The 21,900-nt window shown below is 43.1% G+C and overlaps 1 protein-coding gene across 1 annotated transcript in view; it reads left to right on the top strand.

The window, feature by feature from the left end:
• Nucleotides 1–21,900, top strand: part of eloal (elongin A, like) — a 122,508-nt gene that overhangs the window by 13,374 nt on the left and 87,234 nt on the right. Inside the window, exons 2-3 of the mRNA XM_068028469.1 lie at nucleotides 2,407–2,463; nucleotides 17,020–17,132. Of these exons, the coding sequence (XP_067884570.1) occupies nucleotides 2,407–2,463; nucleotides 17,020–17,132 (170 nt within the window). The remainder of the gene's footprint in view (nucleotides 1–2,406; nucleotides 2,464–17,019; nucleotides 17,133–21,900) is intronic.

The raw sequence follows: 21,900 nt of genomic DNA, 5'->3' as shown, positions 1-21,900 counted from the left end.
AACCATTTGTATGATTCTGATCTATTATGTATGGTATTGCTTGGGGTAAACTTGGTTTTTATATGAAGAAATTTCAAAAAATTACAAATGGTGGAAACCTCATAGAAATAAATAATGCTTGAAATTCACAGCAGATCCTTCAGTGTGTGCAAAGAGAAAAGATGAAATCCTTTTATCTCTTCTGCAACCAGACTTAGATTGAATTTAGATATAATAGCATGGAAGAGCACATTTTCAAATCAAGTAGAAAAAAGACAGACTTGTATTATGTAGCTCCATTCATTCCATTAAAATCAGGATGCTTGAGACCAGAATTAGGAGTGCAGAGATTTCAGAGGGTTGTAAGGGTGGAGGAGAAGGGATAAAATAATGGAGAGATGTTCCAAAGCAGCTTACACCCAATTAAGTGCTTTTGACCTGTAGTCTCTGTTGTAATGTAGGAAAAGTTGTCTTAAGAATTATGTCACTAAAGTCTGCTCAGCTCTAATTTTTTTCCTGTCCTCCTGCTCTGGTTTAGTAATTCATAGCTACAAAATTTTGACAGCTGAGCATAACTTCTGCCAAAAAAAGTAAAGCTGTTGTAAGTTGTATACATGCCACATAGAGTAGATGCAATTTGACATTGAGCCACACTCTTGACACAGACCCAATAATCTGTGTACTTTATCAGTTGGATGGGGCCAGAATGCAAGGAGTGTACATCATTTATTCTACACATACCAGCATTTGCATCCAGAAATATTATCATTCATAAAAGCTTCTCAATTTTACAAAATTTAGAGGTGCTGAGTATTTTCATCTACCCTGTGTTTTTAATACTGCATAAATTGCAGGATAATATATTAAATATGTATTTTAGGAATATATAAAGTAACAGCTCAAGACGTCACAGTCCTCTACTAAACATTTAAGTTGGGAATTCAATATTTGCTTTAAAAATGATGTCTCCTCATCCAATCTACCTACTTTATGGTTACAATTTTTGCAAACCTCTGAGTGGTTCACCTGTTTGTTTCCAGTATATTTAGAGGACATCAATGCATTTATGAAGTTGTCATTTGTATACCAAGTATTAGAATGATTGTAAAATAAAAACAAGAAATGCTGGAAATAGTCAGCAAGTCTAGCAGCATCTGTGGAGAGAGAAGCTTTTATGACAATGATTGTGGTTGTGTTAGGATTGAAGTTTGCTAGCCAGTAGTTTTTAGGCTTGTTTCTGTTCGCACTCTTTACAAATTTTTCCTCTTTCCTTTTCCTCTCCATATTTTTCCCTATTATTCTACTCACTGTTCCTTAGCCATGAAGGCAGGCATATGACTGTGTGTTAGTGCTACTGTTAATCTTGCTATCAGGTGTGTGAAAGTGACAGATTTGCACCACCAACTTTTTAGTGAATTACTTGGCATCTACTTGAGTGTATGACCTCTATTAAGAATGTGTTGGATTGGAATGGTATTTCCTATCATTCTGTGCTACTGCAATACAATGTGCCACCGTCTAACACAATTTTCTTGCACAAGCTTGCTATGAAACTATATGCTCCGAACACCTTGGCAGAAGAATGTATTTATACTATCAAAAGATTTGCAGACCATAAACCTCTAACAAGATCAGCCCTTTGCAGTCAGGCTTTGACAGTCATGAGAATGAGAATGAACGTAATGAGGAAGCAACTCAAAAGTGAGAATATTGAAAGCATAGCTTTAGAATTTTCAGCAGGCAGATTCCAAAGTGACTGCTGTGGATGCTTCAGTACAGTACATGTATAACAATTTTTTAGTGAATGGAATGTATCCTGATTTATCTTGTGTCCTTGATGTTTTGTTGCTGTGAACATAACTAGTAGCTTTGAGGTTACGCAGATTTCAACAGCGCATGATATGAACTTGCTTTTGCAGGTGTTTAGAATTGAGGCCAGCCCCAGCGAGGTCATGCTATTTTTTGATGGCTGTGTAACTGCTGTCATTTTTAAGTTGCTCATTTATAGTACATGGTAAATGGAGTAGGCCAATCTAGCATTCCTATAGATAGGCACTGAGCTCATTGCAAACTCAGCCATTCCATGCTTCCAAGAGAGCAGGGAGTCATTTGCCTAACATGGTATGGAGCCAATTAAAAATTATTGAATCTTAAGATTAATTTTTATTAAATGTGCTATTCTGGTTAAAGAAATATTTAAAGGTTATATTTTCAGTTTCAGAAACCATGCTTCTGTGTTGCACTTTGGACAGTTTGAACAATTTTGTAACAATGAAATGTCCAATTAATTTGGAATGTTTCCCTCAAGACTAAATTTTCACAGTATTTCCAACGATTAGCAAAATACTATGAAATGTTATGCATTAGCTCTGTAAGAATACACCCCATGAACTCCTTCTTAAGCACCAATTTTTGGATCTCTTCTAGGTTCTGAAGTTGTTGAAGCAATTGCGAGATTTAAATATCACAGTAGCTGTTCTGGTGGTAAGATACAACATCTGTATAATATGTCAGTTAAACTTTTAAAGTGGATCTGATTGAGATGTATCTGTGTGAAATTAGCTGTTTTGTGTAAATATGTGAAAGGGATGGATATTTCTCATGTATGAGCTCCGCTGAGGAGTCATCAAAGTGCCTGGCACCTTTAGAAATAGCTCTGAGCAAAACTCTTGGTCATTTATAGGCCCCCACTTTCTTACTCGAGCAAGAAAATGAGTGGCCTCACACTGCATTGTACAATCAGGGAATCATAAAATGGTTACACCACAGGAAGAGGCCATTTGGCCCATCATGCCCATGCCAAATCTCTGCAGGAGCAACTCACCTAAGTCCCACACCCCTGCCTTTTCCCTGTAGCCCTGCAATTTTTTTTCTCTTCAGATAATCGTCCAATTCTCTTTTTTAAAATCCACAATTGAATCTGCCTCCACCACACTCACTGGTAGTACATTCCAGATCCTACCCATTCACTGTGTAAAAAAAAAGTTATTCCTCATGTCACCATTGCTCTTTTTGCCAGTTGCCTTAAGTCATTGTCCTCTTGTTCTCAAACCTTATGTCAACAGAAACTGTTTCTTCCTATCTACCCCTGTCCAGACCCCTGATGATTTTGAACACTTGTGTCAAATCTCCTCTTCACCAAGGAGAAGATCCCCAGTTTTTCCACTCTATCCATGTAGCTGAAGTTCCTCATCCTTGGTACTATTCTCCTAAATCTTTTCTGCCCCCTCTCTAATGCCTTCACCTCCTTCGTAAAGTGTGGTGCTCAGAACTAGACACAATACTCCAGTTGAGCCACAACCAATGTTTTATACAGCTTTATTGTAACTCTCCTGCTTTTGTACATGATGCCCTTGCTTGTAAAGCCAAAGATCGTGTATGCCCTATTAACCGCTTTCTCAACCTGCCCTGCCACCTTCAATGATCTGTGCATATATACCCCCAGGTCCCTCTGCTCCTGTACCCCCTTTAGAATTGTACCCTCCAATTGTACCCTCCAACAACTTCTCCTTGTTCTTCCTACCAAAATGAATCACTTTACTCTTCTCTGCATTAAATTTCATCTGCCACTTCTCTGCCCATTCCACCAGCCTGTCTATTTCCTCTCACAGTTCAAAATACTTCCAAGTTTTGTCATCTGTAAATTTTGAAATTGTGCCCTGTACACTCAATTCTAGGTTATTAATATATATCTGGAAAAGCAGGAGTCCTAATACTGACCCCTGGGGAACCCCACTGAGTACCTTCCTCCAGGCTGAAAAACAACCATTCACCATTATTCTCTTTCCTGTCACTCAGCCAATTCCTTATCCGTGCTGCTACTGTCCCTTATTCCATGGGCTTTAACTTTGCCGACAAGCCTTTATGTGGCATGTTATCAAATTCCTTTTGCAAGTCCCACAATACACACATCTACCACACAACCTTCATCAACTCTCTCTGTTACCTCATCAAAAGCTTCAAGCAAGTTAGTTAAACATGATTTCCCTGAAATGAATTAGAATTAGAACATTACAGCGCAGTACAGGCCCTTCGGCCCTCGATGTTGCGCCGACCTGTGAAACCATCTGACCTACACTATTCCATTTTCATCCATATGTCTATCCAATGACCACTTAAATGCCCTTAAAGTTGGCGAGTCTACTACTGTTGCAGGCAGGGCGTTCCACGCCCCTACTACTCTCTGAGTAAAGAAACTAGCTCTGACATCTGTCCTATATCTATAACCCCTCAACTTGAAGCTATGTCCCCTCGTGTTTGCCATCACCATCCGTGGAAAAAGACTCTCACTATCCACCCGATCCAACCCTCTGATTATCTTATATGTCTCTATTAAGTCACCTCTCCTCCTCCTTCTCTCCACCGAAAACAACCTCAAGTCCCTCAGCCTTTCCTCGTAAGACCTTCCCTCCATACCAGGCAACATCCTAGTAAATCTCCTCTGCACCCTTTCCATAGCTTCCACATCCTTCCTATAATGTGGTGACCAGAACTGCACGCAATACTCCAGGTGCGGTCTCACCAGAGTTTTGTACAGCTGCAGCATGACCTCGTGGCTCCGAAACTCGATCCCCCTACTAATAAAAGCTAACACACCATATGCCTTCTTAACAGCCCTATTAACCTGGGTAGCAACCTTCAGGGATTTATGCACCTGGACACCAAGATCTCTCTGTTCATCTACACTACCAAGAATCTTCCCATTAGCCCAGTACTCTGCATTCCTGTTACTCCTTCCAAAGTGAATCACCTCGCACTTTTCCGCATTAAACTCCATTTGCCATCTCTCAGCCCAGCTCTGCAGCCTATCTATGTCCCTCTGTACCCTACAACATCCTTCGGCACTATCCACAACTCCACCGACCTTAGTGTCATCCGCAAATTTACTAACCCACCCTTCTACACCCTCTTCCAGGTCATTTATAAAAATGACAAACAGCAGTGGCCCCAAAACAGATCCTTGCGGTACACCACTAGTAACTAAACTCCAGGATGAACATTTGCCATCAACCACCACCCTCTGTCTTCTTTCAGCTAGCTAATTTCTGATCCAAAGCTCTAAATCACCTTCAACCCCATACTTCTGTATTTTCTGCAATAGCCTACCATGGGGAACCTTATCAAACACCTTACTGAAATCCATATACACCACATCCACTGCTTTACCCTCATCCACCTGTTTGGTCACCTTCTCGAAAAACTCAATAAGGTTTGTGAGGCACGACCTACCCGTCACAAAACCGTGCTGACTATCGCTAATGAACTTATTCTTTTCAAGATGATTATAAATCCTGTCTCTTATAACCTTTTCCAACATTTTACCCACAACCGCAGTAAGGCTCACAGGTCTATAATTACCAGGGCTGTCTCTACTCCCCTTCTTGAACAAGGGGACAACATTTGCTATCCTCCAGTCTTCCGGCACTATTCCTGTCGACAATGACGACATAAAGATCAAGGACAAAGGCTCTGCAATCTCCTCCCTAGCTTCCCAGAGAATCCTAGGATAAATCCCATCTGGCCCAGGGGACTTATCTATTTTCACACTTTCCAAAATTGATAACACCTCCTCCTTGTGAACCTCAATCCCATCTAGCCTAGTAGCCTGGATCTCAGTATTCTCCTCGACAACATTTTCTTTCTCTACTGTAAATACTGACGCAAAATATTCATTTAACACTTCCCCTATCTCCTCTGATTCCACACACAACTTCCCACTACTATCCTTGATTGGCCCTAATCTAACTCTAGTCATTCTTTTACTCCTGATATACCTATAGAAAGCCTTAGGGTTTTCCCTGATCCTATCCGCCAATGACTTCTCGTGTCTTCTCCTTGCTCTTCTTAGCTCTCCCTTTAGATCCTTCCTGGCTAGCTTGTAACTCTCAAGCGCCCTAACTGAGCCTTCACGTCTCATCCTAACATAAGCTGCCTTCTTCCTCTTGACAAGCGCTTCAACTTCTTTCGTAAACCACGGCTCCCTCGCTCGACAACTTCCTCCCTGCCTCACAGGTACATACTTATCAAGGACACACAGTAGCTGCTCCTTGAATAAGCTCCACATTTCGATTGTTCCCATCCCCTGCAGTTTCCTTCCCCATCCTACGCATCCTAAATCTTGCCTAATCGCATCATAATTTCCTTTCCCCCAGTGCCGGCACAGTGGCGGAGTGGTTAGCACCGCAGCCTCACAGCTCCAGGGACCCGGGTTCGATTCCGGGTACTGCCTGTGTGGAGTTTGCAAGTTCTCCCTGTGTCTGCGTGGGTTTTCTCCGGGTGCTCCGGTTTCCTCCCACAAGCCAAAAGACTTGCAGGTTGATAGGTAAATTGGCCATTATAAATTGTCACTAGTATGGGTAGGTGGTAGGGAAATATAGGGACAGGTGGGGATGTTTGGTAGGAATATGGGATCAGTGTAGGATTAGTATAAAAATGGGTGGTTGATGTTCGGCACAGACTCGGTGGGCCGAAGGGCCTGTTTCAGTGCTGTATCTCTAATCTAATCTAATCTAATCTATAATTTTTGCCCTGCGGTATATACCTGTCCCTGCCCATCGCTAAGGTAAACCTAACCGAATTGTGGTCTATGCTGGCTTTTCTTATTTTTAATCCACACATGTTCAAGAGAGTTAAAATTGTCCCAAATTATCATTTCTAAAAGCTTTCCCACCACTGAGGTTAAACTGATTGGCCTGTAGTTCGTTGGGCTCATCCTTACACTCTTTCTGGAACAACAGTGTAACATTTTCAATTCTCCGGTCCTTTAGCACCACACTAGTATTTAAGGAGGATTGGAAGAGTATGGCCAGTGCATCTGCAATTTCTTTCCTTGCTTCCCTGGGTATCATTGAATGCATCTAATCTGGTCCTGGTGACTTATCAATTTTAAGTACAGCTAGCATAACTAATATCTCCTCTTCATCAAATTTTAACCTGTTCATTGTCTCAACTAGCTCTTCTTTCACTATGACTTGGGCAGCATCTTCCTTGGTGAATCGGGCCAAATCAGTTCTATTTCTAAAGATGCTACAAGTTAGAGTGGCTGTTACTGGATGAACTTCTACTGAAAAACATCATCATGCAGGGCATATGTACAATTACAGGCCAATGAATTGGAGAAGAAAGTGCATTAAAACAGCCATGGTAAAATTTCAGAAATCTTTTGGAACTATCGTTGGTGACTTAATTCACAAAACAACTTTCCTGGCAAAAACTGGTTGGGCCAAACATCCAAGAATGTCAGTATGAAAGAAACTATATTGTACTAGCTATATACTACTTAATACTAAACTGCCTCCTGAATTTGTGGCTTATGAAAAATGCCAATCATGCTTTGAACTAATAGTATCCTTTTTCGGTTTGTCTTAGGCAGATTGGGAAAAATTGATATAGCTTTGTGTCTCATGATTGTCTATAATAACATGCCTTTACTATGGTAAAAGCGTTGCATGCCATAGAACAAAAAAAAATGACCCAAATATGAAGTTAACCACGCTCAATGACTAAATGCAAGGCAGCCGAAAAGGAGTTCCATTTACTTAAGCTTCACCTGAGGAATCACAATTCAAACCTGGCAATCTGACACCAGCTATTACACACACTTTATTTTACACTTAGCCACCATTTTCTTTCTTCATTCAGCTCATTGTATAATATTTTTATGTGTTTATAAATTACAACTTGCTTACAAAACTGATCATTTAATGCCTGCTAGAAATTTTCCTTCATGGGAAACCTTTTTTGTTGGAGCCTGAAGCTTGAATTGGAAATTTTATCTGGGCCTTGAGTGCCATGCCTTGAGATGTAATTAATGAAGTTATTCACAGTTGGGAACCCTGGTTCTGTGGAGTTCTGGGTAACATTATTAAAATACTGCCAATATTTTTGCAATAGCTGAGTCATTGGGAATGCATGTGACTGAAGGTGCGTTGCCTAGCAGGTGTGAATTTGAGTTCTATCTTTAGTCCATATAGCAGCTGTTTATCTCGCAACACCACGCGACTTGGAATTTATCACCTATCCTGCAAATATTAGATTAGATTATCCGCTTTTGGTAATGTAATCTCTGGTCTCGTATAGTGTAAGTTGTCATTGAAGAATACAACAATGAGATCTCTCATTAAAATATTTAAGTAACATTTTGGTTGACCTTGTGGATAAAAGTACTGTCCGCCCAGCATGTTGTTAAACTCAGCCCAGCTTGGTTGTAGGTTTGTTTTTCAACCCATGCCACATTAGATGGTTTCATGTAGACAGCAGCGAGGACACTAGCATTGTCCTCAGCACCCCTCAAATATAGAGGGGAGAAAAATTAGTGGGCGGCACAGTGGCGCAGTGGTTAGCACTGCAGCCTCACAGCTCCAGCGACCCGGGTTCAATTCTGGGTACTGCCTGTGTGGAGTTTGCAAGTTCTCCCTGTGTCGGCGTGGGTTTTCACCGGGTACTCCGGTTTCCTCCCACCACCAAAGACTTGCAGGTTGATTGGTAAATTGGCCATTATAAATTGCCCCTAGTATAGGTAGGTGGTAGGGGAATATAGGGACAGGTGGGGATGTTGTAGGAATATGGGATTAATGTAGGATTAATATAAATGGGTGTTTGATGGTCGGCACAGACTCGGTGGGCCGAAGGGTCCGTTTCAGTGCTGTATTTCTAAATAAAAAAATAAATAAAAAGTCCCTGCTGCTGGTCATTATGTAGTGATCTTCCTTGGAATAGCAACTGTGTGGACATAGGATAAGAATAGGATCAGACTGAGGTGCGACAGTGACTAATGATGAATGGTCAGCCGCCAATACTGGTGGAATTGAAACTCAACATGAGTCATTGCCTCCAGGAGGGAAAGGGCAAAATTATGGAGGGGAAAGAAGTCCATGCGTGCATTAGCTTTATATACTGTGCATCTTTCTTTGTGGCCATATGAGGACCATGATACTTTTATAATGGATAGTTTAGTGTGGACATTATGTTGTTTCTCGTTACTTGCAGAAAAGAAACTGATTAACATTATCCAAAAAGCATCCATAGGTTACCTAATCATAAATGGTGGTCCCAAATCATTAGAACCTATGAATTGCGAGGCAAAAAAGATCACAGTCTATCTAGTTTGCTTCTACCATCTTGGCAATTCCATGATGCAGCAGTAATGGAGTTGTTGACTAATCACAGCAATCGATCTCTCTCAGCTAATCTACAATAGATTCTGACATGAAGCAAGGAAAACTGCAGCCGTGGGGAGCTTAGTTCTAATGTCACCTGTTCTGCTCAAGCATGCTGCACTTACCATGTGATATCTCAAATTACTCATCTGTATTTCAAAATATTTTCTGAAAACATCTATCAAATTTGCAACCTGTTTTCACCATCTCCCTGGGGAGCCTATTCTACTTCATTCTTTCTTCCTGTGTTTTTCTTTTGCGTCCTTGATGGTTTCTCTGTGTGTCCATCAGTACAAACCAGAGAGAAAATGTCTATATTTAGAATTGTGTAGGCATTCAAATGTGTCACACATTTAAAATGTGCACAGAAAATGTCAGAATACAAAAAGAACATAACATTTAATCATGGAGCAAAATGCCTCCAGATTAGAATACAATGGCATTTTCAAATCTACTTGAACTTTTAACCTTGTGTATGAAAAGTAATTGTAAGCTTGTATAATGGGCAGAGTTTTGTTTTTATCTTGCGATTCTGCAATACACAAGTTTATTTACTGTAACTGCTACATACAGATTTTAGTCAATGTCTCTCCTCTTTGCCAGTGACCTCTAGTTCAGATTCTGACTGTGTTACTTATAATAGAGCTCCATTTTAACTGGCTCTCAGACAAACCTTTTTCCCCCAGCAAAGCAAATAAAATTCTCCCTCCTTCATTCAACTTTATCTTCCTGTGGAGAAAAGGCACCTTGAATCACCACCACATTCAAAACTTTGTACTAGTTTTCTCACCACATTTGACCAAGCAGTCACCTCGAATAGGTTTGTTTGTCCGCTTTGTTTGCAGCTTGGTACTTAATTCCTTTTCACCCTTTTTTTCAGAAACAATGTTGCATGTCATTCATTCACACAGGAGAAAATTGTTTATCTGCATTTTACGAGGCCATGGTCTCGGATCTTACATGTGCTGTTTATGTGCTCCTAGTATCTGGTCAGGCATATTTTGGTTGGTTGATACCATTTTCTAAATCTGTGTTGAATCTCATGGCTGAAGTGTCCATTTGCTGAAATTCAATGATTTCCATATGTGTTCTGATGAAGGGTCACTGACCTGAAACGTTAACTCTGCTTCTCTCTCCACATATGCTGCCAGACCTGCTGAGTATTTCCAGCATCTGCAGTATTTTGCTTTTATCCATATGTATTAAACCTGGCCTTAGTAAAAGGACTCCTCAAGACTACCTTATTTGCTGGAAGATTTTCCGATGGAAAAAGAGCATCTAATTCTAATTCCTAAAAAATAGATGTACCTTTTTCTCTCCTGGCTTTATGCTTTCTGTTCAAAGAAGGGATTGGATTCAGATGAGCATGGCTCTTGGGCTTGATCAAAAATGATGCACTGGTATTACAGTGATATATCTTGATTCATAAGGCTGGGGGAAAGACATCCGACTCCTCTCGGGCTTACACAGTCACCTTTTGTTTCCAGTAACATCTCTACTTGTCTTTAGACTTTGCAGTTTCAATTGGACTAACTGACACTTTTACTGAAAAAGTGAAAAGGCTTTCGTCCTCAACCAGCATGAACAAGCTTGCAGCACATTGCTGACACATTCTGATCAATACCAAAACTAGGCTAAACAAACAAACTTCAGTCATGAAGAACTGATGTAGTCCTGAGATTGAAAAATTCAGTTCATGAGCACCTCATTTTCCCCGAATATAAAGTATGAGCTTTGACAAATGGCGGTGAAGACTACAAAAGATTTGAGGGCAATATAGACAGGCTAGCAGAATGACAGACAGGTGGCAGAGGTAACTATGGGTAAGTGTGAGATGATACATTTTGGGAGGAAAAAATAGGGAATCTTTCTTCTTTCTTCCTTCTTTCTTTGGCATCCTTATCTCGAGAGACAATGGGTAAGCCCCTGGAGGTGGTCAGTGGTTTGTGGTGCAGCGCCTGGAGTGGCTATAAAGGCCAATTCTAGAGTGACAGGCTCTTCCACAGGTGCTGCAGAAAAATCTGTTTGTCGGGGCTGTTACACAGTTGGCTCTCCCCTTGTGCTTCTGTCTTTTTTCCTGCCAACTGCTAAGTCTCTTCGACTCGCCACACTTTATCCCCGCCTTTATGGCTGCCCGCCAGCTCTGGCGAACGCTGGCAACTGACTCCCACAACTTGTGATCAATGTCACAGGACTTCATGTCGCGTTTGCAGACGTCTTTAAAGCGGAGACATGGACAGCTGGTGGGTCTGATACCAGTGGTGAGCTCGCTGTACAATGTGTCTTTGGGGATCCTGCCATCTTTCATGCGGCTCACATGGCCAAGCCATCTCAAGCGCCGCTGACTCAGTAGTGTGTATAAGCTGGGGATGTTGACCGTCTCAAGGACTTCTGTGTTGGAGATATGGTCCTGCCACCTGATGCCAAGGATTCTCCGGAGGCAGCGAAGATGGAATGAATTGAGACGTCGCTCTTGGCTGACATACGTTGTCCAGACCTCGCTGCCATAGGGCAAGGTACTGCGGACACAAGCTTGATACACTCGGACTTTTGTGTTCCGTGTCAGTGCGCCATTTTCCCACACTCTCTTGGCCAGTCTGGACATAGCAGTGGAAGCCTTTCCCATGCGCTTGTTGATTTCTGCATCTAGGGACAGGTTACTGGTGATAGTTGAGCCGAGGTAGGTGAACTCTTGAACCGCTTCCAGAGCGTGGTCGCCAATGTTGATGGTTGGAGCATTTCTGACGTCCTGTCCCATGATGTTCGTTTTCTTGAGGCTGATGGTTAGGCCAAATTCGTTGCAGGCAGCTGCAAACCTGTCGATGAGACTCTGCAGACACTCTTCAGTGTGAGATGTGAAAGCAGCATCGTCAGCCAAGAGGAGTTCCCTGATGAGGACTTTCCATACTTTGGACTGCGCTCTTAGATGGGCAAGGTTGAACAACCTGCCCCCTGATCTTGTGTGGAGGAAATTTCCTTCTTCTGAAGACTTGAACGCATGTGAGAGCAGCAGGGAGAAAAATATCCCAAAAAGTGTGGGTGCGAGAACACAGCCCTGTTTCACGCCACTCAGGATAGGAAAGGTGTCGCCATGTTGAATTGTGCCTTTCATATTGTCATGGAATGAGGTGATGATACTTAGTAGCTTTGGTGGACATCTCATCTTTTCTAGTAGTCTGAAGAGACCATGTCTGCTGACGAGGTCAAAGGCTTTGGTGAGATCAATGAAAGCAATGTAGAGGGGCATCTGTTGTTCGCGGCATTTCTCCTGTATGTGACGAAGGGAGAACAGCATGTCAATGGTCGATCTCTCTGCTCGAAAGCCACACTGTGCCTCAGGGTAGACGCGCTCGGCCACCTTCTGGAGCCTGTTTAAAGCGACTCGAGCAAAGACTTTCCCCACTATGCTGAGCAGGGAGATTTCACGGTAGTTGTTGCAGTCACCGCGGTCACCTTTGTTTTTATAGAGGGTGGTGATATTGGCATCGCGCATGTCCTGAAGTACTGCTCCCTTGTCCCAGCACAGGCATAGCAGTTCATGTAGTGCTGAGAGTATAGCAGGCTTGGCGCTCTTGATTATTTCAGCAGTAATGCTGTCCTTCCCAGGGGCTTTTCCACTGGCTAGAGAATCAATGGCATCACTGAGTTCCGATTTTGTTGGCTGTACGTCCAGTTCATCCATGACTGCTAGAGGCTGGGCTGCATTGAGGGCAGTCTCAGTGACGACATTCTCCCTAGAGTACAGTTCTAGGTAGTGCTCAACCCAGCGGTCCATTTGTTTGCGTTGGTCAGTGATTATGTCCCCTGATTTAGATTTGAGGGGGGCGATCTTCCTGGTGGTTAGCCCAAAAGCTCTCTGAGTGCCATCATACATTCCTCTGATGTTTCCTGTGTCAGAGGCCAGCTGAATATGACTGCATAGGTGTTGCCAGTAGTCATTTGCGCAGCGCCTGGCTGTTCTTCGTGCAGTGCTTCTGGCAGCTTTAAGTGCTACTGATGTTAACTCGCTGGGGGCTTTCTTGTAGTTCAACAGTGTAATGAGCTTAGCGGCTATGACAGGTTCCAGCTCCTCAGTATAAGATTGAAACCAGTCTGCATTCCTCTTCGCACGTTTGCCGTAGGTGGTCAAAGCTGACTCATAGATGGCGTCTCTAATGTGGGCCCACTTGGTCTCAGCATCCCTGTGGGAGTGTTTTGAAGGCCTGTTACAAGTGAATTTAGAAATTTTTGTAACAGCTGTGGGTGAGAAATTCTGCTCGTGTTGATGCGATGGGATTATGTATACAATGGAAAGATGCTGAAGCATGTGGATGAACAGCAAGTCCACATAGATAATACCATAAAACACCAATACCATTTTAAATTTTATGATTAGAGTTATAGAGTACAAGAGTAACAAAGTTATGAATTTATACTAAGTATTGGTTGTGCCACAGTTAAAATGTAGTGGAGTTCTGGATGCCACCTTGTGGATAGACAGTGAGCAATAATCTGATTGGGGTAGCCATTATCCTGCTGGATAGCTTTGATGCTCCCTATTTCAGCGTCAAGCTTGCACGGTGACCAAATGGCTTGGGCTCTATTTGCGAGATTGCTAATGAGGCTGTGTATCGCGCACATTCACGAATGGGACTAAGGCCACCACTTTCAGAACTGAAAAGTGCCCAGTCTACCTGACATTTTACCTTTCCATGGTAATTTATCAAACATTAAAGCACACTGCTACAATACAGCAGCAACACAAGTGGTATTTTCCACTAACCGGATGCTGCTGTCAAGCCAAAAAGATATTCTGCCTACCACACAAATGAGTAAAGTGGTATCTCAATTTCAGTGCTGGTGCGATGCCAGTTATGTAGGCCATACATCCCAACGCCTGGTAGATTGTATCAAACAGCGCGTCCCTTCGGCTGTTTGCAATAGGCAGAGTACTGACTGTACTCAACCAGCCCGTGCTTGCAAAACTCAGAACAATGTCCCATGTTAGATGTGATTCCATGATTAGATGGGGCTTACTAATGAATGCAAGACAAAAAGCTTTGACAGCATGACTTACTTTTCAGCAAACCTATTTCCGCTGGCTAAGGAGTTGGTGAATTTGTTTGTTTATTTAAAATCCCTTGGTGAAAAGATAGGATGGGAGAAATTTCTTAACAGAATGAGTATGAAATGTTTTGCCACAGGGAATGCATGTGGCATGTTGACCATTGTGTCTCGAGAGAAAAGTGGATATCTATTTGAAGCAGAGGAAAGTACAAGATTCTGTCCAAAGTCATAGCCACGCGAGTCAAGTCTGCTCTGGAGTTGGTGATTCACCCTGACCAGACCTGCACTGTACCCAGCAGGACGATCTCTGATAGTCTCGCGCTGCTCAGGGATACGATTGCCCATATATGGGACAGAAGGGTGGACACCTGCCTCATCAGCTTGGACCAAGAGAAGGCTTTTGACAGGATATCACACACCTATGTGATGGACGTGCTTTCCAAAATGGGGTTTGGGGAGGGAATCTGCAATTGGATCAAAATGCTCTACACGAACATCAGTAGTGCAGTCTCAATCAATGGGTGGGAATCAGAAAGTTTCCCGATCCAATCTGGAGTCAGACAGGGCTGTCCTCTCTCCCCTGTCTTTGTTTGTTTGTTTGTTGTATTGAACCCTTTGCTGAGTCTATTAGGAAGGATGCGAGCACAAGAGGGGTGACAATCTCAGGCAGTGGAGGCACCCAGGTTAAAACCTCCCTATACATGGATGACGTCGCCGTCTTCTGCTCAAATCCGCTGTCCGTTCGCAGGCTGATGAGCATCTGAGACCAGTTCGAACTGGCCTCAGGAGCCAAAGTTAACCACGGCAAGAGCGAGGCCATGTTCTTTGGGAACTGGGCTGACCGGTCCTTTGTCCCCTTCACCGTCAGGTCAGACTACCTGAAAGTGTTGGGGATATGGTTCGGAGGGGCCGGGGCGTGCACCAAAACCTGGAAGGAGCAAGTAGCCAGGATACACCATAAGCTGAGCATGTGGGAGCAGTGATCTCTCTCCATTGTGGGTAAGAACCTGGTCATCAGATGCGAGGTGCTCACATTGTACATGGCCCAGGTCTGGCCCAATGCCCACTCCTGCGCCGTTGCATTCACCAGCGCCATTTTCTACTTCATATTGGGATCCAAAATGGACCGGGTCCAGAGGGACATGATGTTCAAACCCTTTGATAAGGACGGGAAAAATGTACCCAATGCCGCCCTCGTCCTGATGACCACCTTCGTGTGCGGCTGCATCAAGCTGTGCGTAGACCCCCAGTACGCAAACTTCAAGTGACACTATGTGCTGAGATTCTATCTGTCCCCGGTGTTGCGAAGGATGGGTCTGGTCACATTGCCACGGAACACGCCATCCAGTTGGTCCGTGCCGTAGCACCTATCTTTCGTGGAAAGGTTTCTACGGAAAAACACCTTTGACCACCAATCCATCAGGCAGTGGTCTGCACGGAATGTCCTCAAGGCCCTACGGGAAAAGGAGATGGTGGATCCGGTCAGATGGTTCCCCGAGCAGATTGCCAAAGTCATTTGGCAGAATGCCTTATCACCAGAACTTTCAAACAAGCACCAAGATATAGCTTGGCTGGTGGTGAGAAGAGCCCTCCCTGTCAGATCCTTGCTGCACGCCCGGAGTCTCACCCCCTCTGCACAATGCTCTCGAGGTGGCTGTGGTGGGGAAGAGACGGTTGCCCACCTCTTTCTGGAATGCGTCTTTGCAAAGCAGGTGTGGAAAGAGATGCAGTGGTTTTTGTCGAGGTTCATCCCAAGCAGCTCTAACACAGGAGTCTGTGCTCTACGGGCTGTTCCCAGGGATGCACACTGAGACAAACATCAACTGCTGCTGGAGGACGATCAAATCGGTGAAAGACGCCCTTTGGTCTGCCCGAAACTTGCAGGTCTTCCAGCGCAAAGAGTTGTCCACGACCGAATGTTGTGGACTGGCACATTCCAAGGTCCAGGACTACATGCCAAGGGACGCACTAAAACCTGGGGCAGCCGCGGCAAAGGCTCAATGGGGAAAGACCACTGTATAAGGTCTCCCCCACCAAGGTGAACTGAAGGGCTGGTTCCATGGGAAACCCCTCAACTGGATCCAGAAAATATTTGTTTTGCTGTAATATGTGCATAGCACGTAAAATGAAATGAAAGGGTTGTGAGGCAACTCACTCCTGTATTGAAGGAAACTGATCTCCTTTGCACTCTTCATAGTCTTTGACATTGTGCTTTTTGGAACTGGTTTGTAATGTATTTTTTTACAGTTTTTTTATGAATAAAGTATATTTTGGAAATAAAAAAAGTACAAGTCCCTAGGGAGAGAGTGGGTGGGAATAGCATTAAATTGCTATAATACAGAGCTGGTTCTGGCACGACGGACAAAATGACTACCTTCTGTGCTCAAACTAATTTGGGCCATGTTTCTCTCACAGCCAAGCCTTTGTACTAGTCTGCCATGGATATTCTTTACACAGAGACCATGTGCAATCTGAAATATTTTACTCCGTATATATGCATGCTTTCATATTTCACATTTCCTTCTAGACTTTCAAAACAACCTGGAACTCCGTTTCGTAGGGAGACATTTTTTTTGCTTGCTAAAGCGAAGACGACTTTGGAAATTTCAAAAAGCCTGAAAGCTTTCTCTCATCCATCAATGGTCTATGACCTACTATACAATTAAATTAATCAGTAAAGTGAAGCATGATATGAAGTATGGATGTCGTCTGAATTAAGAACTTGTTTCTAATATGGCCACAAATGTAACTTTGTAACATTATTGAAGCCTAAATGGATTGCCCATCCTTTTTGAAGCTTTTCAAGTTTGTCAGAATACTTTTTATTTTTTTTTAGGAAACAGGAATAGGAAGAACAGTAAATGGATTAAGGAAAAATAAAGTTGTTGGTGACGTTGCCAAAGAGTTGGTATGCCAGTGGAAAAAATTAATCCCTCAGGAAACATCCAGGTAGGCTTTCACCTACAGATTATAAATGGTGATCTAAATTCAGATTTACGCAATGTAAGTCCGAATTCTATGTTCCTGGAATTCTGTATTGCCAGCTTGGCTGCTTCGACCACATGAATTACAAGTAATTTAATAAATAGCTGTGTGGTGACTACAAAAATATTTGAATGTAGAAGACCGAGGCCCTGAAATTCCGGTGGTCAGATGAAGTGGAAAGGGGTGGGTTAGGAATGTAGGCAGAGCCAAGTTATGCCTGGATTTTGCCCAATGCTCGAACCCTTTTAAATCCCAGTGGGAGAGCCAAGGGATTGTGTGAAGGGCTGTTCGTGGGTATCTCCAGAATTGTCGATAGGCTTCAACACAACTGATGCCAGCTGAGTTGACACGAGTCCTTTTTAAAATGTCCCCAAACCCTAACCAGACTATGATAATCGATCCTGGAGGGAATTGATAACCTTTTTCTGCAGAGACAATGGCTCCACTTGGAATCAATAATTTTACGGTCGTTTATTCCTTCAGCCCAGTAGTGTGTGATGGCACAATTGAATTAGGCTGTAGGCTGCACCGCCTTCTGGCAGATGGCTAAGGCAGGTGCATTGTAGTGTAGTGTCCTGGATCCAACCATCTTCAGCTGCTTCATCAATGACCTTCCTTCTATCATAAGGTCAGAAGTGGGGATGTTCGCTGATGATTGCGCAATGTTCAGCACCATTTGCGACTCCTCAAATACTGAAGCAGTCCGTGTAGAAATGCAGCAAGACCTGGACAATATCCAGGCTTGGACTGATAAGTGGCAAGTAACATTCGCGCCACACAAGTGCCAGGCAATGATCATCTCCAACAAGAGAGAATCTAACCATCTCCCCTTGACATGCAATGGCATTACCATCGCTGAATCTCCCACTATCAACATCTTAGGGGCTACCATTGACCAGAAACTGAATTAGAGTAGTTATATAAATACCATGGCTTCAAGAGCAGGTCAGAGGCTAGGAATCCTGCGACGAGTAGCTCACCTCCTGACTCCCCAAAGCCTGTCCACCATCTACAAGACACAAGTCAGGAGTGTGATGGAATACTCTCCACTTTCCTGAATGGGTGCAGCTCCAACAACACTCGAAGCTCAACAGCATCCAGAACAAAGCAGCCCGCTTGATTGGCACACCATGCACAAACATTCACTCCCTCCACCACCGACGCACAGTGGCGGCAGTGTGTACCATCTACAAGATGCACTGCAGCAATGCACCAAGGCTCCTTAGATAACACCTTCCAAACCCACTCTACCATCTTGAAGGACAAGAGCAGCAGATGCATGCGAACACCAACACCTGCAAGTTCCCGTCCAAGTCACACACCATCCTGACTTGGAACTATATCGCCGTTCCTTCATTGTCGCTGGGTCAAAATCCTGGAACTCCCTTCCTAACAGCACTGTGGGTGTACCTGCCTCACATGGACTGCAGTGGTTCAAGAAGGCAGCACACCACCACCTTCTCGAGGGCAATTGGAGATGGGCAATAAATGCTGGCATAGCCAGTGATGCCCACAGCCCATGAATGAATAAAAAGAAAATTGTGTCTGCCCTGGTCATGCAAGTTCACCCACAAGTTAAGATGAGGGGTCTGAATTTGGGACAGGCCTTTGAGGGAGTTGGGGGGGTGGTGTGGTGGTCACTCCAAGACTTTTATTGGTGGAGCAGGCCCCAGGATTTTTAATAGATTTTTGAAAATTGATCTCCAATCGCGGTTTCCCAACTTATTTTATATCAGTTTCCTTCCACTCCATTCCAGACTGTCAAATAATTTTAATTTTAAGCTTTAAACAAGTAATTGAAGTAAATAACTGAAAACTAAAGTATGCATGTTGAATGTCCAACGATTGACATTTTTCAGTCCCTATGGTCAAGTGACATTCCTTTGTGCCAGCCTCGGGATTGGAATGAATTCAAATGCCAAACATTGTACCAAGTATTATTTTCTATGTTTCAAAACTATTGGGTTTATACACATGTTAAAAACATTTGAAATGAACCCTCTCATACTTGCTGTCCACTTGTGTTAACTTGTGACTAAGTAACTTTTGCAGAAGCCATTGTGGTGTCCCAGCATCCTTTTGCAAGAGATCTAATCACTTTCTGTAAAGCTATGATCTTTTTCTAGAGAAGTAGGGACTCATTATTGTTTATCAGTACTGTTCACATACAACTGCCTAATTAATGAGGATGGGACAAACAGGCATGTGTACAGATGATGCTGTAGAAACTTGAAGAACTAGTTAAAGGAAGTGGACGGTGCGGTGGGTAAGCATATTATCCTTTCATCTCTGGCACTTGGGTGAATCCACCCAAATTATCCATATGAAATTCTTTGCCTGTTGGTTGTAAGGCTCTTGTGTGAATTAAGCCTGCCCTTAAGCCATTTCCTAATGTGCATGGCATTAACATTGAAGACTGTTACATTTGGAACTGAAGTAGTGGTCTTATTCAGGCTGTATGTTTGTTTGGAAAATGGGAAAATATTACACTTGTTCAGTAGGAGCTGTCCTTGGGTTGTGTTTAGGCACATGTTGAACTGGAGTTTATGGAGTATTACTCTGCATGTAACTGTTAGTTCGACCTGAGAGTACTTGAAATGGGAAGGTGTTCCTTTTCCCAAGTCTAACTGGTATCAATTTCATCCTGCCCAAAAATTCTAAAACAAAATTGTTTTTAAGGATTTTTTTTTCAAAATTATGTGACAGTGAACCACAAAGTACAAGGTGAAATACGGATCGTACTAACTTAGTTTTCTGTCCGTCAGTCAATCAACCATCATTCGGAATTAAATTAAAGCGTTATTTCAACTGGGAAAGTGGGCAAGGGAGTGGCAAATGGAATTTAACGCAGACAACTGTAAAGTGATGCATTTTCGGAAGTTAAACCAGGGCAGGACATATACAGTGAATGGTAGGGCCCTGGGGAGTGGTGTTGAGCAGAGACACCTTGGGATGCAAGTGCATAGTTCCCTGAAAGTGGCAACGCAGGTAGATAGGGTGGTGAAGAAGGCATATGGCATGCTTGCCTTCATCGGCCGAGGAATTGAGTACAAAAGTTGGGACGTCATGTTACAGTTGTACATGACGTTGGTTAGGCCGCACTTGGAGTACTGTGTGCAGTTCTGGTCGCCACACTACAGGAAAGATGTGATTAAGCTAGAGAGGGTGCAGAAATGATTCACAAGGATGTTGCCTGGTTTGGAGGGCTTGAGTTATAAAGAGAGATTGGATAGGCTGGGTCTGTTTTCCCTGGAACGAAGGAGGCTGAGAGGGGACATGATAGACGTATATAAAACTATGAGAGGTATAGATAGGGTAGATTGCCAGAGTCTGTTTCCCGTGGTAGGGGTGACTAAAACTAGAGGGATTAGATTTAAGGTGAGAGGGAGGAGGTTTAAAGGGAATCAAAGGGGTAAATGTTTCACACAAAGAATAGTGGGTATCTGGAATGAGCTGCCTGAGGAGGTGGTGGAGGCAGGAACAGTAGCAATATTTAAGAGGCATCTGGACAGGTACTTGAATGAGCAAGGCATAGAGGGATATGGAATTAATGCAGGCAGGTGGGATTAGTATAGATAGGCATTATGGTCGGCATGGACGCGGTGGGCTGAAGGGCCTGTTTCTATGCTGTACGACTCTATGACTCTATTAGCTAGCGAGGCATAATTGGCCTCAGCATCCCGAGGCAAAGGAGTGGAACTGTTGATTGTCATTCCTACTTTTAATACAGAGAACCTTGTATTCAGTGTATCTCTGCTGAATGCTGGCTGAGAGTGGGATTGGGTTTAGTTGTGATAGTTTCCAAAATCAAATAGCCTGCCAAAGAATGCTCAACGGTGCAGTTCTGGAGGGGTAGCACTGTCTGGGGAGTTGAACTCTGCCATGAGTTGGCTGCCTTTAAGTTAGAGAGGTTAAAGGCAAAATTGAAGGAAATCTACTTTTGGCATCTTGTTCTGAAATGAAACACTGTCAAATTAAGTATGGTATGATCAGGTCCTTTTTACTATGCACAAATTTGAAGAAACACTTCCCCTGTGCACTGATCTGAAGCCATCCCCATATTCTTCTAAGTGATGCTAATTCAGTACCAAATTTTGGACAGTTTTCTTTTTCCATTTTCACCAGAAACTGGTTTGAACAAACCCAAATTTACTTAATTTGGTATTTGCACTGTTGTCAGAAATTGATTTGTGTTTAAACTTGGATTTTAGACATGAAAGCATTGTATGTTATCCCATTGCACCACCCAGTACCTGGATCTACTTCATTATTTTTACATAAAATGTACTTAGCAGGAGAGCTGTCCCTCCAGTCCTATATAAATGTGTGGCAACACTATATAGTGTAAGTGCATAGTGTAAAGAACTTGAATCAAGAATAAAATATTTGAGACCTTGGAAATAACCAGTAGCTTAGTCATAATTATACAGCACAGGAACAGACCCTTTGGCCCACGTGTCCATGCCAGCCATCAAGCACCTATCTATTCTAATCCCATTTTCCAGCACTTGGCCCATAGCCTTCTATGCTATGGCGTTTCTAGTGCTCATCTAAATACTTATTAAATGTTGTGAGGGTTCCTGCCTTTACCACCCCTTCAGGCAGTGTGTTCCAGATTCCAACTATCCTCTGGATTACAAATGTTTTCCTCAAATCCCCTCAACCTTCTGCCCCTTACCTTAAATCTATGCCCCCTGATTATTGGCACCTCTGCTAAGGGAAAAAGTTTCTT

Source organism: Heterodontus francisci, chromosome 3 (genome assembly GCF_036365525.1).
Source record: "Heterodontus francisci isolate sHetFra1 chromosome 3, sHetFra1.hap1, whole genome shotgun sequence".
NCBI classification, from domain to species: Eukaryota; Metazoa; Chordata; class Chondrichthyes; order Heterodontiformes; family Heterodontidae; genus Heterodontus; species Heterodontus francisci.
Note: the sequence above shows the minus strand (reverse complement) of the source record. Positions and strands in the feature narration are given on the sequence as shown.